Here is an 18,005-nt window from a genome sequence, read left to right as displayed (position 1 = left end):
CTTTATTATACCACACGAAAAAAAACTTTCCGAAAAAGAACCAAAGTGTGCATCGATTGATTCCATCGATGAGACACTTTTATTGCTCAATTTCGATTTTCCATTTGACAATTTGATTAAAAAGTTTTTTTTGTTACTGATCTCATCATGGACAAAGAAAAAAATCCGTCCCAAGTGACCATTATTTCCGATCGTTTTCAATCACTAGAATCGGAAATTAGTCGTCTAATCGGTGTGGTTGACAAGAAAAATGTAACGTTAAATGATCTCAATTTTCATAATCAAAATCTTACAAAAGGTATGTTTATCGGACTGTGAAATTTATTAACTTATTAATTTATTATTTAGAAAACAATGAAATAAAAATGGAATTATCAAACATTCGAACCAATTGTCATGATCAACTTTTGAGTCTTAAAAATTTATTGCATAATGAACCAAACGCGAATGATCAGATAATCAATATGATTGATAAGATCATCGAGAATACCAATTCGAATCGAGCAATTTCGAATGATCAAGATGTTTTCATTGAAATGATTGAATCAAAATCGAAATTATTTCAATGCGAAAATGAGCTGCCTTGTTTACGTGATAAAAATGAAATTCTTGAAAAAATAATCGAATCAAAAACTAATTATATGAATGATTTGCAAAAATTTACAAGTGAACAACGTGAAAAACATGAAACAATTGTTGAATCATTGAAAAATGAATTGAAAATTCAAAATCAAACCAATGATAAGACACGCCTGGAACTTGAAGATTCACGATCCAAATGTCAAACATTGGAAATTCAATTGAATGAATCCAAGCAGCAAATTGCTGGATTAACCAACAAACTACAAACCAATGAAGAAAATTATCAAAAAATACACAATGAATTTGAAGAAAAATATCAAATTAAAATCAATGAATGTGATAATTTACGATTGGAAATTGAACAGTTGAACGCGGTTTTTGAAAAATCCAAAACAGAAATGTTGGAAAAATATTTGGAAAAATTCTATCCAAACATCTCAATGTTTAGCCACATATTTGATCGTAATCGTTCAATAAGTCAACTTTATTCACAATTTTTACAGACAGAAACTATGAATAAGAATCTTGTGATTGAGAAATCTGTACTTGAAGAACGTGTTCAATCATTGTCCAAGCAATTAGACGATATGGAACAATCTACTGCGACATTGATGAAAGAAATACAACGCGTGAAACGAATGGAAGATAAAATGCTGAAAATTGAGATTGAAAATAAAGAATTGGCCATCTCCTTGAAGTTCTATAAAAATTCCGCTCTCTCCCTACACAATGGTGCAAAAATGTTTCATGATAATTTTCAGAATCTTTCCAAAAAAATCGATGTCCTTGTTAAACATGAAACAAATCAAATTAATGATCAAAACACTGTCCCTGGTGATGGCAATGATGATTCTACCGGAATGTTGGCCTTGAAATATGTAATGGAATTGCAGAATAAATTTCAGGAATTTCATCAACTACAAACTGAATTTGAAAAGCAAAAATTGAATTTTATAAATGAAAAACAGAATATAATTGAAAATGAAAATCGTATCGATCTATTGACACAACGATTAGAGATGTTGGAAATGGAGAAACAACAATGGCAAGTTCGGAATGACTTACTACATAGTGAATATGAAGTACTCAAAAGCTTGATGGCCAATATGAAAACTGAATCACGTGATGAGAAAATTCAATCACAACGAATAATCAACGATTTACAAGCAGCGAATGAATCATTACGTACGTCTATAGAACAATCGAATGCAAAACTCACTGAATGTGATGCCGAATTGAAAACATTGAAATCGATTAACGATGAATTGGAAAGACAACGAAAATTGCAATCAGAAAAGCTTGTTTCAATGGAAAAACAATCAAAATCACAATCGCAACGTTTGAAACAATTGGAACAATCAAATAATGAATTACGAAAAATGAATGAAACATTACAACAATCGAAAGATATGGCTGAAAAAAATTGGCATATACTGTCCGAACAAGCAGCGGATTATCGTCAACGTTCGCTACGAATGGAAATTGAATTGAATAGTTGTAAATCTGAATTGGAATCATTGAAACAACGACAACGATACTTTGTGGAACGTTTATCGTCATTATATAATGACACTGGACGTACAGACCGTTTGGCAATTATTATTGAATCGCTCACCGAGAACAAATGTTTAATTGATGATGAATTATTGCATTCAATCGGAAGAATGAAAATGGATCATGAAAATCTTAGTGAATCATTTGAAAAACAACGTGAACAATGGAATAATGAAAAATTGATTTTCATTGAAAACGTTTCACAATTGGAAACGAATCTACGAAATGAGATAAATCGTAATTTAGAATTGGAAAATCGGTTTCTATCACAACATCAACAACAAGATAATGAAATGGCTGAAAGATTTGAAGTATTGACAAAAGAATTGAATGAATTGAAACAAAAACGATTGACATCTAATCACGAAAATCAAGAATTATTACAAGAAAAGTTACGAATCGAATCTGAATTTGCCGTAGTGAATGCTGAGAAATCTCGACTTTTAGCCGAAATAAATCTTGTAGAAACGGAATCGAAAATGAAAATCAACCAACAACAGTCCAAAATGACAAAAGAAATTGAACGTTATCAACAGGAATTGCAAGATTTACAAACAACGGTATTAATGGCAAAAAATTTATCGATTGAAATATTGGAAAAGAAAATTGAAATCATTACAAAAACCAATGAAGAATTACAAAAAGAATTATCATTGAATAAAAGTGATAAATATCAACAGGAATTACGTTTGTCACAAATGGAATTGGAATCGCTACGAGAAAAAACCAAACGATTGAAACAGCAAGCAGATGAATGGCAAAAACAACATAAAAATGAACAAATAAAATTGATCGAATTGAAAAGAGAAAAATCAACCGAATCAAAACGTTATGATGAAAGATTAAAAGCGTTACGATCAAATGTGGAACAATTACACTCGGAAAAATTGGAATTAATCCAAGCAAATGAAAAACTTAATCATGATCTAGGCCAATCGATTCGTTCGTTGCAGAACAATGATCCTGATGTCTCAACGTTAAAAAATGTGATTGAAAATCTAACTGGACAGAATAAATCCCTGTTGGATAAATTGAAAACATTTGATTTGCACGATGAACGCCACCAAAATGAAATGGATTCAATGCGTATGACAATCATTAATCTTGAACAATCTGTCCAACGTGAAAAACATGAATATGAACAAATGAAACAATTATTAATGAAGCAACAAGAATGTGAACAGAAAACCAGAAAATCTACTATGCAAGAAAATGAGTTTCAAGAATATTTACAAAAAATTCGTAATGATAATGATGAATTATCACGAAAATGTCAACAATTATCAATTGAAATTGAACGTTTACATCAGGAAGATTCACGTGAAAAGGTATGTGTTAATAGTGGTCAATATAATAGTAATTTTTCAAAATGTGTGTTTTTTTCATAGGTTGCCGATGCTGGAATGATTGCAACATTACAATCTCGATTACAGCAAGCTGAATCTTATGCCCATGAATTGGAAACAAAACTTTCAGAATTGAATGTTAAACATCAAAAAAGTGAACAAGAATCTATTGAAATTCGGGCAAAATATCAACAACAAACACTGGAATTGGAATCATTACGTAAAGAATTGGCTACAATGCAAGAAAAATCTAGCAAACAACATGATGAATCAGAAAAACAAATTGAATCAATTCGAAATGAGCTATCCTCTTTACAGACTATGAATCATCAATTGAAAAATCTGGCACGTAAATATAAATCACAATGTGAACAATATCAAAAACAACAGCAGCTACAACAATCTGGTTCTAAAGATAATCAGCAACAACAACAACAACAGCTCGATACGGATAATAAGAATGAATTAGAAACACGTATTCAAAATCTTCAAAGTGAAAATGAAAAATTACGTGAAAAAATTGAACAATTAGAACAAGAAATCAATCAACTTCAACAACAAGCTGAACAATCTAGGCAAAAAGCACGATCAATTGGACAACAAGCAAAAAATCGTTTATCAAATATGGATAAATTATTAAATGAACGTGATAAAGAAATTAATTTTCTACGATCAATTTTATCGGATAAATCGAAAATTATGGATCCATCCAGTAATGTAGTTACTGGTGATCAACCATCGATTGCTGGTAGTAGTCACAATAACACTGGTCAATCGGTTAGCTCGACAATTGTATCAGCATCATCCAATCATAATTTACATCGACAACAACAACCAAGTACATCTTCATCATCATCATCATCAACGACAACGATGACATCGACAACAAAGATATTGAATCTAATAAATCGTCATCAACCAACATCTAGTTCTGGTAGCCATAATGAAGATCATGATTTGGATAATAATCGTTTACAATCAGCACAGATATCGTCACATACAACATCAATGATGGATGATAATTCTATGGAGTCAATTCAATCATCAACATCAACATTTTTTCCAGCAACAACAAACATACCATCAACATCATCAATGAATAATCTTCATAAACGAAGATTTCAATCATCATCTAATGATGATCATCCAGATATTGGCCTAAAGATTGCTAAAAAGAAACGTAATGATAATAATACCGACACCAACAGTAATATGGTAGATTCCGGTAATCAAATGGTTACTATTCAACAACAACAACAGGAATCATCACACCAGCAATCATTAGATAATCCAAATTCTGGTGGTAATGATGAAGAAGATGAAATGCAAGAAGAAGCTGGACAATCATCATCATCGAATGTCATACAAATTGATGATGATGATGATGATGATGATAATGACCAAATTGAACAAAATAATGAACAAGAACAAATTGTTGATCAATCACATCAACAGCTTGAACCGGAAGATCAAGAAGAAGAAGACCATCATACTGAATCCAATGATGGTTCATATCCATTTGTTGTCAACGCTTCATCCAGTAATAATAATGATGATAATAATCAATGAGTGGCGAAAAATTTTTGAAATTTTGATTCAAAAATTTTATTCAATCTCTTGTAGCAGTCAACTGGCTGCGCATGATCCTGCCTATTGCCACCTTTTCCTATTTCGACCGGCTAGAATTCTTACACAACACAACATTAGACCAATACAATACATATCGAACATAAAAAAAGACGCAATCACACACACATACACAAAAACCAACGACACCTTTCAAAAATTCTTTACAAACCCAAAAATTCCAAAATTTATAAAACCTAATTTCTACACTAAACAATTTTTCACAGGTCATGGACACTTTCAACATTACCTACACAGAATACAACGCTCCAACACAAACACTTGTACTTGTTCAAACACAACACAGGACACAATTCATCTACTCATTCACTGTCCACACTACACCATTAAAAAAATGGAATTAAACCTAGAGAACATTCACACATTACATGACTTTACTCAAAACAAAGAAACATACAAAAACTTCACAAAATTATACTTTTACATATACAATTCACTCAAACAACAACACACATAATTCCTCCCCTTTTTTCTTTTATTTTATTTTAGGCAATTTTTATGCTATCTTTAATTATAATTTTGATTTTTAATTTTAATATTTTTGCGAATTATTCCGATTGGAATAGCGCCCGTAATAAAATAAAATTATTATTATTATTATTATTCCTATTTCGACCGAGAATGGTGGTGAGAGAAATAGCATGTTTCCAACTGCAAATTCCGAGTCCGAGCAACACAATTGAACACGCACTCGACACGAACATACATCGTGATTTCAGAGTTTACAATAAAATCCATTTACTCGATAAATTCGATATCTCAAACTGTCGTCATAGCGACACTCTCATTTTTTTCTTTTTTTTTTTTTTTTCATTATCTCTCACGACTTTATTTGAATTATCATCCAATTCATCATTACCATTTAATTCAACTCGGGTAGGATTCGTAGTTACAATCCCATTATGATTAAGTTCATCAAGAGTAAATAATAATTTATTAGATCTATTTTTGTCTCCACTACAACAACTTTTATCATCATCATCTAGAATTGAAATGCTTAATATTAATACTAATCGAAATTCTACCTATAATAATGATCAAATTGTACCTGATAATTGTTCTGTTGAAACAAGAAAATATTTAAGAATTGTGAATGATGATCGTTTTGTACCTACGGTGGCAACATCTTCCGTAAATATTGACGATAATCGTACAGTAGATTTATCACCATTTTCATCATCATCAATATCAAGGCTCAATTCAAATCCAGTTTCATTAATGCAGATAACATCGCAACAACAGCAGCAACCACAACAAAGATCTACATCGACCACTATCCGTAAAAATTCCTCGATCAATTCGACGGATTCATCGACAAAGAAATAATGATAATAATGGTGGAACTTTTGGTGGCCATTCATAGAATCATTTTTTTTTTCATTTGATTCTCACCTTTTGTTGTTGTTGTATTGTGTGATTATTTTCATTTGTAACAAAGAAAAAGAAAAGAATTTACAAAAGTGATCAATAAAAGAAATTGAAATGAAATGATTTTAAGAATATGTTCTATTTTTTTCACAGTTGAATGATTCGATTTTCTCAATATGATGTTATTGTTGGCGATGTATGAACAACAACAAAAGAAAGTTGACGGAAAAAAAGTTGTGACAACCTGGAAATTACATTTCCGTATGGCCATTCATTCCATTTTTTTTTTTGATCCAGAAAAAAAAGAAAATACAAAAAGAAACATCTTGTTGTGTTAATGAGAGAATCGATCCAACGAAATATTAATCATTCAAATTCAAAAACAATCGATTATATTCTTACACGCACAATCGCGATTGTCAAATTTGTTGATTCGTTTGTGTTTTGACATACACAATCAGATGAACAAACTGATAAGATTTTGAATTATAACCATCACATCATCTTCGAATCGAATCCATTTGTGGATTAGGGACAATTTTTTTTTTTAATTGGAAAATGAAAAGTTTTCGTTTTCATTTTGTCCACTTATCAATGGACAAAGATCGAAAAGACACACACACAGTTGATTATCGAATTAAAAGTAAGTAAAATTGTTCAAATGTCAAAAGAAAGTCTTTCTTTCTTTTTCTCTTCCTAGTCCCAATACATCGACCATCGAAACATTTTTTGTTGTTGTTCAACAACAACAACATGAATTGACAATCATCGATTCATCATTCCAGTAATACCGTTTCTTTCCGTGTGTGTGTGTGTGTTGCACTCGATCGATCAAAATCGAACCGAAAAAAAAAATTTTTCATCATCAACACAATTGGTGTGAAAGAAAAAAAAAGATGTTTCGTTTGTTTTTGCAAGTTCCGATTGTATGAATCTGGATTTTTTTTCTTCGTTTGAATTTTCTGTCTTCCTGATGATGATTTTGTAATTAATCAAAGAGATTAATGCATGGAAATTTGAAAATGAAGGAGAAAAAAAAACGAATTCGATTACCAGTCTATTATCAGTCGACGACGACAGCGACAACGAAACAAACGTACGTGAGTTTTTGTTTTTTTTTTTTGATTGATCGATCGATCAATAATTTTTCTTTTTTATTTTTGTTTTGTTTGTCATCATTGATTTTTTTTTTGCTGGCGACGATTTTTGTCCTTTACAAAGAAAAAAATGACAAAAAAAAACGAAATTTGATGATAATCATGCAAGAAAAATTATGATGATGATGATGATGATCCTCTTTCACTTGGTTCGATTCGATTTAAAACACGACATTTTTCACAAGAATTTTTTTTTCCTTATTTATCGATTTTGATTTACAATTCATTGACAATTGATTTGTCAATATTTTGTGTAACACATGCACCATGAATTTTTCTTCTAAGTTTTTGTCTCTCTCCATGATGATTGTTTAATTCAATTTGTTGTTTTCAGTGAAAAAAAAAATTCTACATTCCTCTGTTCTTTTTGTCAAAAAATATTTTCCGTAAGTTAATGTAGGGCCAGACCAGATCCAGATAGGCAGACATGTCCTCCTTCCAGCAACTTTCTCAACTAACAAAAAAAAAAAATTTTTTTTTTTGTCTTTCTCAACCTAATTCTTAATTCGAGAGATTGTCAAGCGAAAAAAAGTGAATTTTTTTTTTGAAAAATTCAAACTTCAAATTCCGAGCACATACAGATTTTTATATCATCATCATCACAATCAGGATTTTTTTGTTCTCTTGAAAATTTTTCCGTTTTTCTTTGAAATTCAATTCGAACAATGATTGTGATGATGATGATGATGATGACAACACCATCCATCATCACAATAAATGATCATTCAATGATTTATCCGGAAAGTAGAAAAATTTTCCGGAAGTTTCAGTTTATTTTCAAAAAAAAAACAAAAAAAAAAATTCTCGATTTTCTTATTTCTGTACATTTTCTGATTTATTACAATGTATCCGATTTGGAAAAAAAATTTAATTAACATTTCGATTTGGTACGTATCATCGAATCGCCATCATTTTTTTTCCTTTTGAACGATAATTTTTTTCAAATTTTTTTTTTTATAAATGGCGGTAGGTGTTTTCATTCATTCATTCATTCATCATTATCATAATCATATTGATTTCTATTTTTAATGATTCGATTGATTGATTAATATGGGAAAAAAATCGATTATCAACCGATATAATTATCATTCATATATATTCATAATTATTATCATTATCGATAGCACCACAAGTATGAGAAAAAAAAATTAGTGAAAGTGAAATTTGAAGCTTGCCATCCAACGTACTTGGATCCAATTTCGGTATTATGGCTCCAATCGATAATCGTAAATGATTTACCGACCAAATGAATAGAATGGAATGATGTGGTAGGTTTTCATCATTTTTTTTCACCGGAAAAATTTTTATCGTTTGACATTGAAAAAAATTCATTTTGAATCTTTTTTTTTAAAAAAAATGAAAAAAAATCTGTTACAATCTTTAATGTATTACATTGTAACTTTTGTTCTACTTGATTCGTATGAAAAAAATGAGATAATTTTTTTTTCATGATCATCGCCAACAAAAACAACAATCTTAACACTGTGTTGTTCTGATTCAATATATTAATCTTTAAGTTTGATTTTTCTGACACATTTCAATAAGGTTTTTTTTCTCTCTCTTTTTCATTCGCTTCTAGTGTTTTTTTTTCTGCTTAGCCAAGCAATTATAGAGAAAAAAAAGATGCCCCAAAGAGGAATGGTCCATGGATTTTTTTTTCGTGCATTTGATGATCATGGTAAGATAAATTGTTGATGATGATGATTTGAAATGAAAAAAAGCACCAAAGTTTATAAACATTGATTTGCTGAAACTTTTTTTTTTTTTTTTTTTTTTTTTTGCTGAATTTGAATTTGTCACCAATTTATTGTCCAGATTTCAAAACCAAAAGTGGTGTTTTCATCATTTTAACCAACCAAGCGATTGATCGAAAGCAATAAAAAAAAACCCAATTCGATTGTGTGTGTGTGTGTGTGAATGCGTGTAGAAATAGAAAACATCATCAAAAAAATAAATAAAACATCTTGACATTGAAATATTCAGCGAAACAGCCAACAAAAAAAATGGATAGCATCCTGTGTGTTTGAAAAAAAAGAGAAAAGAAAAAATAGAAATTTAGTCCACATTTATCATCATCATCATCATCAAAATTGATTTGAATGAATTTGTCGTCGCCGTCCTCTTTGAAGAATGTGAATAATTGAAAACAGTTGCTCAAAAGCTTTTTCTGTGGTTTTATTATTTGCTTATTTTTCGTCTGTGTGTGTGTGTGGGTGTACCAATTGCTGTTACCATACCTGTTGCTATCAACATTTTTGATTTTTTTTTTCATTATTATGCTTATTACTATTTATTGGGCCATTCATAGTGGCCATATCAATCATCATCGTCATCGCCATCGTAATGGAACAAAGAATTTATTTCAACAATTTTCATTATTATCCATATTATTTTTATTGACATCTGGTCCAATAATTATCGATTGTAATCAATGGAATCATAATAATAATAATAGTCAATATAATAATGATGGTGAATATTCAATTGCAAATTTTCTTCCATCATTTACAAAATCATTATTATTTTGGCGACAATCAGATTCATCAGCAAATATATCGCAGAAATCTGTCAATCCAACACCAATTATTACCAGGGAAATTCCCCATTCACCTGTTATCACAAGTGCTGCCTTAATAGATGATTCATTATCCCCTTACAACAATCAAAGTATGATGATGATCAATACGTATCCATCTACAACGACAATTCTGCCCGATTTGAATCGAAATCGTCAATGTTTTAGCTGTCAAAACAATGGTGATTATATGTATCAAGATTCGAATGAAGAATATCGGCAACGTATCGAATTCATTAAAGAACAAATTCTGAATAAACTCGGTTTGAAAGAGCCGCCAAAATTACCAAATCAACCAGATATTGATCTGATTAATATGTGTATGTATCATTTTCATTCTATGAACCAAAAATTAATTTTCTTCATTTTTCTCTCTTTGATGTTTTTTGCACTTGGAAATCAAATCAAAAAGATGCGCGAATCGTTGGCCAATTATCAACATCGGCAAAACGAAATGCTGACTATACTGAACACGATGAAGAAATGAAAAAAAATCAAGCAAATTCAAAAGATTTGGATGATCAAGATTTACAGATTGTTTACATATTGCCTAAACATTATCATTATTATCAATTAAAATCACCAATATTTGATTTACAATCGATAATTCAACAATCATCGAATGATAATTTAATGATAAAATCAATCATTATTCTAGTTAAATATAAAATTTCTGATCAATCATTGTCATCACCGTTGTTAGATTTATCAATATCATCTGTATCCGGCTTAATCGAATTGAAACGAAATGCTGTTTTACATTCTTCTGCCAATAAAAATGTTGATGATAATTTTGATTTGATTACTATTGCATCGCCAACATCACGATTAATGGCTGAAACAACAACTGAACAACAAAATGAAGAACAATCATCGACAATGACATACGAATATGATGTGACCAATTTATTATTGTTAAATAATAGCCAAAATGATGAGAATGATAATGGTGATAATCGTCGTCTTGATGGTGGCCAAAATGTTAGTAATGGTCGATTGTCATCATCATCTTCGTCGCCATTAGACATGATACGAATTTATAATGAAAATTTCGAAATACAAAGCTCATTTATCAAGATTGCAATGACCAATGTTAACAATAATAAGGTATTGTGTTAATTTTTGCTTTTTTGTTTGTTTGACACATTTTTTTCTGTTTTCTTGTATGTCATCATTTATCATTATCGTTTTTTCTTGGCCTCTGAAAATCTTTACAACAACAACAACACGATTCTTACGACGATGAATCTTTTGGAAATGATGATTGATTTTGACACATTTATTTGGCAATGGAATATATATAGTTATTACGTGCGAAACGTAGCGTAGATTGTACAGATAAAGTATCATTCTGTTGTCGTCAACCCTTCTATGTGAATTTTACTACAATCGGTATGTTGTTTTGTGTTAATTTCCTGAAAATTTTTTTTGCTCAGAAAGTTTTTCATTTATATCGATGATGATTTGATATCTAACATTTTTTCTTTTTTTTTTAATTCCATGGATGTCATCATTGTCACCATTATCGCCAAATCTTATGAATTTTAAATGAATTTTTTTCATCATCATCTACGTCAACAACAACAAAAACAACACCTCGTTTCAATTGGAACAAAAATAAAACAAAACGACACGGAAAAAAAACTTTGCCTCAATTCCGATCTTTGATGTTTCTACAATATTTCTGTCAATGTCAACTGTCATCTTCTCATTTGACTTTATTCTTTCTCTCACTATAAATTTGCATCTTCATCGTTCATTCATTCATTTTCCACGTTTTTTTTTGAAACTTTGTCTATTTTTTTCACATCATGAAATAATTTTACAATGTCAAAAAACTTGGAAATTTCTCTCTCTGTGCTTGTGTGTGTGTGTATATTCTCTGGAAATCATCATCATCATCATCATCGATTCTCATCCCATGTGAATGATATACGATAACCGTCACATACACACACACACACATGTATATAAATACCGTGCACATTTAAATTGACACTTTTTTTCTCTCGTCATCATCGTTTTTGTAGGATGGAACAATTGGATATTACAGCCACCCGGATATAATGCCAACTATTGTAAAGGTATGTCGTTGATGATGATGATGGTGATGTTTTTCCATTTTTTTTCTTTCATTTTTCCAAAACATTTGGAACATCACGGGAATTCACACGGGACCCAAGAATATAGTGGGTGAAAAAAAATGGAAAATTTAGGTATACGCCGTGTGTGTGTGTGTGTGTGTGTGTGTGTTTGTCATATTCTTTTTTCCCGTTGATTATCATGATGATGTTCCATACATCCATTTCGTTCTATTCTCTTGTTCGTGTGTCTGTGTTTGTTTCAAACCCCTACTTCTTCTTTTCCCTGTTTTTCTTGCTGTTTTTTTTTCATTTTTTTTTTTTTTTTTTTTGATTGACTTTGGTGTTTTTTGAACAAATGAAAAAAAAAACAGAAAAAGAAAAAACCTTATGTCATCATATATGAAAGGAAATTATTATACGGACAAAATTATATTTGATTTGAATGATAAAATGTCCACATAATTATTACCATATTTTGTATAATAAAGGTAAAACACTACATTAATAGCTATTGTGTCAAAGGCAGGTGTGTTTGTGTCAGTGTCTCTGGTTTCGATAAATCTTTTTAGTTCCAAAAATACTACCTCATCACCGCTTATGATGATGATGATGATGATGATGACGGGCTAAAAATTGATGGGAAAAAATATTGGAAAAATTTTTTTTGTTTAAATTCTGTTGTTTGACATGACGAAGACTTTAGGGCACACGCACACATCTTTTTTTTATTATCGATTAAAACATCATTCAATCGTCCGTGTGGGGGTTAACAAACGGTGCCATAGAAGTAATAATAATAAGCCCATCGTTAACACACACCATTTCTACTATAATTGTGGTGTGGTGGTGTGTTTCGTTTTATATAATCATTTATGTCTTTCTCGTTGTTTCACACACAATCATTATTTCAGTATGGAAAAAATCTTTTGTTGTTGGTGGCTCTAGTTAATTTATTTTTCAATTTCCGTTCGGTTTTTTTTCATTTTCTCTCATCTGGTGTGTTATTATTATTATTGGAATGAACCAAAAAAAAAAAAAAATCCCAGAATAACCCGAAAGACAGAAAATAATATACTTGTATATAATGTGCAAGTTTGTTTGTGAGCCAATTTTGATCATTGAATCAATGGATTCAATGATGATGATGATGATGATATTAACCGGAATTCATAACGGTAAAATGAACATTGAATGAAAAATTCTAAATTCTTTCATTCCTCAGAATAGAATGATTTTAATTAAAAATTTCTTTCTTGATTCTCATTTGAAAATAGAAGAAAATTATTTTTGATTGATTTTCCTGAGTTTATGTGTGTGTGTGTTGTGTTGTTTTTTTCTCTCTGTAAATGTCAACGGAAATTAATTTTTTTTTCAATTTCAATTTTTTCTTCTCCATCATCAACAACGTCGTTTACCGAGAAACAATGTCATTCTGTTTCTAATAATGAATAATGGAACGAAAAAAAAAAATTTTTCGTCTATTGTTTGATGATGTGTAGGTTGATTAGGGCTTAATTTTCTTTATTCTTTCTTTCAACGGTGACATTCTGTGTGTGTGTGTGTTGCGGTATCGGACTAATTCCACACACACACACACGCACACATCGATGTTCTCATTTAATTGAATAAATGAAAAGAATCAATAAGCTTATTGAGAGAGAGAGACGAAAAAAAAAACATGTTGATGTAGAAATAGCTTATTATGATCATGGTGATGAAATGGATCACATCTTTGGATCATAATTTGTGGTTTTTTTCCTTTTTTTTTGGCTTTAATAATGTCATAATAATTATTGTTTCATTTTCTGAATGTCTCACTTAAGAATCATTATTGTGTGTGTGTGTGTGATGTGATAAAGTGAAAATTCTTTCTTTTTTGACTTAGTAGAATGATTTTTCTAAAATTATTACTATGTCGATTCTTAATTAGAGTTGACATATTTTTCTTGGCCCCCGAATGAAAAGTCTTCAGTCATAAGTCATCATCATCATCATCATCGATAAGTCGTTTGTGTGTGTGTGTGTGCCACTGAGTGAGCACAATATATAAATCCCTCAAGTTTTATTTCTCTTTTTTTTCTCTTGTCAGTTTTTGTGTGTGTGTGTGTTTGTTCCAAGTGCAACGAACCAGAATCCAAGAATATTGAGAGTTTATGTTGTGTGTGTGGTTGTGGTGGTTGGCTGTCTGATGAATGATGATCTATGAGACAGAGAGATAGAGAGAGAGAGAGAAAAAAAAGGCATCTAATTTCCCACAAACACTCTACAAAGAAGCTCAATTTGGATCGATCCACGAAATACTGTTGAACCAAAAGAAAGAAAAGGGCTTCTTTTTGGCTCAGCAGCAGTCTTTTTAGCTATTTTAGTCATTTTATCTAAGTAAATATTTTTATATCTCGTGATAAAAATGAAAAATCATCTTAATTAATCAATAAATAATTTAGTTTAGTTTTTTTTTGTTGGTTGCTTTGAGCTTTCTCTGTTTGTTATTAGCCACAATTAGAAATTGAACGTTATTTTTTCTTGATACGGATAAACAAACGAAAAAAAATCGATCATGGTGTATTTGCTTTCATTTTCGTTTTTCATTTTTTTTTTTTTTGATTTCAGTATTGGGGGAAATGTGAAAAATAATATCCGATAAAATTGATATTGATTGTTTGTTTGTTTGTGTGTGTGTGTGTGAATAATAATTGAGCCATATCATATATTGTTATTGTTAGTGATATTGATATTGTAATCAAGAAATAAAAAACCGAATCAATTATCAATCGTCAATTCGAATGGATCATTTTTCATTCATACACATGATGATAAATAATGATGATGAATCAATAATCATAATAATAATCGATTCCGATTCAATCAATTCTATTTCACTTATATTGAATTTCTATTCATATTTATTATTCAATTCTTTCAATTTGTTTTTCCAATATGTTTTTTTTCTTCTCTTTATTTTTTTTTTGAAATCGATAATTCACCAATAATCGATACATACATCATGAAATTAATCGACATTTTTCTCCTTCGATTGGCAATTGGAAATTGTATCATCGAACAAAAAAAAAAATCCTGACTGGCAACATTTCTAAAATTAAAAAAGGACAATGTGATGTAAGCCATGCTCGTTATCATCATACAACCGTTATTGGTAATATAGATTCATTTTGTTTTTTTTATTTTGACAAATTCTAAATTCTGTTTACTAACCTCACACACACACACGCACACACACACAAAAAATAGAATTCATGTGCAGGTAGTATGGCGATTGATTAAGAATCATGAAGATTTTTGTTTTCCTTGTATGTGTGTGTGTGTATGCGCCAAAAAAAAAAAAAAAAAACAAACAAACACAGTAATTGTCAGTTTTCTGTTTATTCAAAAAAAACATTTGACATTTGTCTCAAGTTTACAAATTTTTTTTTGCTCGTTTATCCACCAACAAATGTTTGTTTGATACAAACAAACAAACAAACAAATGAAAAAAGACCATCAGAAACAAAAAATTTTTTTTGCTTAGTTCATATCCGTTTTGTTGTGAAATGAAATGAAATCTTTTTCCAAAAAAAAAATGCTACAAAATCCTTTCCAAATCTACTTGAATCATCATCATCATCATTTTGTTGTTTGCAAACCAGGAACAGAATAGCACCACCCTAGAGAGAGAGAGAGAAAGAGAGAGAGAGAGAGAGAGAGAGTGGGATAGAAAGATGATTATCTACAACAACAACAACGACAACAATAAACCAAGAGAGAGAGAAAAAAAATGTAGAAATAGAACACAAAAGAAAATGATGACAACAACCAAACAGAAAAATGTCCATTACATGAAAATCTCATCATTCTGTCGATCTTTTTTTTTCTTTACTTTCTTTCATGTTTTTATTATTACTGTTGTTGTTTGTTGGCCCATATTACACACACACACACACACAATATATTTCATTTTATTTTCATTTTCATTTTCATCATCATCATCATTATTTTGTTCACAACAACAGCAACAACAATAAACGTGTGTGTGTGTGTGTGGTAAGATTTTTTTTCGTCAAAATGGTCGAAATATAACGGTAATGGGTAGTCGATTATATAACTTTGTGTTTCATGTTTGTTTGTTGTCACCGTTATTTTGTTATTTTTTTTTTTTGTTTTTTGTTTAGACAATTCCAGTAGTAGTAGTAACGTTATTTTTCTGGTTACAAATCCAGTAGAGAATTTTTTTTTATTCTTCTTGGTTTAGTTGATTCAGGTTGATAAACACTGAATGATGATGAAAATCACATGAATTATTTACCAAAAGATCTAAGACACCTTTTGTGTGTGTGTGTGTTTTTACATTTTATTCCCAATGTAATTTCGTTTATTTCATGTTTATGTTTTTTTTTGTTGTTTGTTTGGATCGTTTGATCCATTTTTTTCTACTTGACCGTTTGACTAAAATTTCTGTTTTATTTTTGTTTTCATTCTTTGGATGCCTGTTTGCTGCTGTTCAAATGCACACACTCACATACAAACATTATTACCATTTGGCCCTTGAAACAACATCAATATGCAAATGAACAACAACAAAAAAAATGTCACAAACACTCACCAATCGACTAACCAAAAAACAATGATGAATAAATAATGATGAAAAAAAAAACGAAACAGGAAAATATCCGATAATAAAACTATGCTGTTCACCAAGAGAAATGTCATCGGTAAGTGTCTTTTCAAACCATTATCATCGTTGTTATTTTTGTATTTAACAAAACAACAAAAAACATCACATCATTTGCTTTCATCTCATTATTTTCCTTTCTTTTCATTTTCATCTCAAACACAGATTTCATTAATCTATGTCGATAATGATTATAATATCTATCAGAAAAATTTACCAAATATGGTTGTCAAATCATGTGATTGTGCCTGAATCTGGTGAATCCCGAGGATATTGGAAAAGCCTAAATATTCGATCACACCCACCAGATCTTTTCAAAAAAAAAAAAAAAATCCAAATCAAATTCCTGCTTTTTTTTCAAACACACTCACTAAACACATCGTATTTATTTATTTTTTTCAAACACACACACAAACAAATAGACGAAATGATTTTGAATTTCCGTTTGCAAAAATTATTATTATAAACTCTTTTTTTCCATTCAAGAATTCATTGTGTGTGTGTGTGAGGAATTCGTTGGAAAATAAATAAAATTCAACGAATTTTATTTTCAATGAAAATTTCTTTTCTTTTTTTTTGGTTAGAATCGAATAAATTTATTCAATTCCGTTTTCATCATCACCCATTGATCATTTATATTCAATGTATTCCAGGTCTTTTCAAAATCATTGATTTTCAGGTTCTGGAAAAGGAAAATTCCATAAATTTTCCAATAATCGTATTTTCACGCTTTTTTTGCTGGCATCAAATTCACCTTTTCAAAAAGCTTTCATTTTTCATTTTATTCAAATATATTCCATTTATCGAAATTATTGCTTTGTATTCCTTTTCAACCAATCCGCCTCTTTAGAAAAAAAAAATCCAATCCAATTTTTCTTCCCACAAAAAAAAAATTCATTCAAGTTTCGGACCATCACCAATAATAAACGACGAGATTGCTACTTTTTTTTATTTTGGTGAGATTCATTTCAATACACAAATGAAATTCTGTAAATTTCACCATCATCATCATTGGAATATATTGGT

The 18,005-nt window shown here is 30.1% G+C and overlaps 3 protein-coding genes across 6 annotated transcripts; all 3 read left to right on the top strand.

The window, feature by feature from the left end:
• The first annotated feature begins 42 nt into the window (after nt 1-42).
• LOC124500481 (uncharacterized) lies at nt 43-6,629 on the top strand. 2 transcript variants are annotated; one of them, XR_012832201.1, is made up of 4 exons: nt 43-298; nt 349-3,464; nt 3,525-5,101; nt 6,289-6,629. XR_012832201.1 is itself a non-coding variant. In XM_047064555.2 (3 exons), exons 1-3 carry the CDS (start codon nt 148-150, stop codon nt 5,049-5,051), a joined length of 4,794 nt encoding a protein of 1,597 aa, XP_046920511.2. In that variant the 5' UTR covers nt 43-147; the 3' UTR covers nt 5,052-5,729. The 2 variants fall into 2 exon arrangements, 1 of the variants encoding a protein (XP_046920511.2); XM_047064555.2 differs by lacking the exon at nt 6,289-6,629 and having other exon boundaries at nt 3,525-5,729.
• Nucleotides 5,813-6,629, top strand: LOC142597480 (uncharacterized). The gene is made up of 2 exons (XM_075730483.1): nt 5,813-6,005; nt 6,116-6,629. The coding sequence occupies exon 2, from the start codon at nt 6,123-6,125 to the stop codon at nt 6,453-6,455; it is 333 nt and encodes a 110-aa protein (XP_075586598.1). The 5' UTR covers nt 5,813-6,005; nt 6,116-6,122; the 3' UTR covers nt 6,456-6,629.
• Nucleotides 6,630-7,122: 493 nt separating this feature from the next.
• On the top strand, nt 7,123-17,597 carry LOC124500482 (uncharacterized). Of its 3 annotated transcripts, XM_075730482.1 has the most exons (10): nt 7,123-7,140; nt 9,234-9,332; nt 9,470-10,126; nt 10,193-10,549; nt 10,642-11,336; nt 11,534-11,621; nt 12,260-12,313; nt 15,420-15,467; nt 16,970-17,019; nt 17,145-17,597. In XM_075730482.1, exons 3-10 carry the CDS (start codon nt 9,931-9,933, stop codon nt 17,229-17,231), a joined length of 1,575 nt encoding a protein of 524 aa, XP_075586597.1. In that variant the 5' UTR covers nt 7,123-7,140; nt 9,234-9,332; nt 9,470-9,930; the 3' UTR covers nt 17,232-17,597. The 3 variants fall into 3 exon arrangements, with proteins under 3 accessions (XP_075586597.1, XP_075586595.1, XP_075586596.1); XM_075730480.1 differs by lacking the exon at nt 7,123-7,140 and adding an exon at nt 8,861-8,922 and having other exon boundaries at nt 9,470-10,549; XM_075730481.1 differs by lacking the exons at nt 7,123-7,140; nt 15,420-15,467 and having other exon boundaries at nt 9,013-9,332; nt 9,470-10,549.
• Nucleotides 17,598-18,005: the final 408 nt, after the last annotated feature.

This window comes from Dermatophagoides farinae, chromosome 4 (assembly GCF_024713945.1).
Source record: "Dermatophagoides farinae isolate YC_2012a chromosome 4, ASM2471394v1, whole genome shotgun sequence".
NCBI lineage: Eukaryota > Metazoa > Arthropoda > Arachnida > Sarcoptiformes > Pyroglyphidae > Dermatophagoides > Dermatophagoides farinae.
This window is presented reverse-complemented; position numbering and strand designations above follow the sequence as displayed.

Bases quoted from the DNA above. Each gene is read 5' to 3' on its own strand.
- LOC124500481 (XM_047064555.2), top strand. From the start codon at position 148: ATGGACAAAGAAAAAAATCCGTCCCAAGTGACCATTATTTCCGATCGT. The intron at 299-348 runs GTATGTTTATCG...TTTATTATTTAG, and splicing joins TAATCAAAATCTTACAAAAG to AAAACAATGAAATAAAAATG. The intron at 3,465-3,524 runs GTATGTGTTAAT...TTTTTTTCATAG, and splicing joins AGGAAGATTCACGTGAAAAG to GTTGCCGATGCTGGAATGAT.
- LOC142597480 (XM_075730483.1), top strand. From the start codon at position 6,123: ATGCTTAATATTAATACTAATCGAAATTCTACCTATAATAATGATCAA.
- LOC124500482 (XM_075730480.1), top strand. From the start codon at position 9,931: ATGCTTATTACTATTTATTGGGCCATTCATAGTGGCCATATCAATCAT. The intron at 10,550-10,641 runs GTATGTATCATT...CAAATCAAAAAG, and splicing joins TATTGATCTGATTAATATGT to ATGCGCGAATCGTTGGCCAA. The intron at 12,314-15,419 runs GTATGTCGTTGA...AAATTAAAAAAG, and splicing joins TAATGCCAACTATTGTAAAG to GACAATGTGATGTAAGCCAT.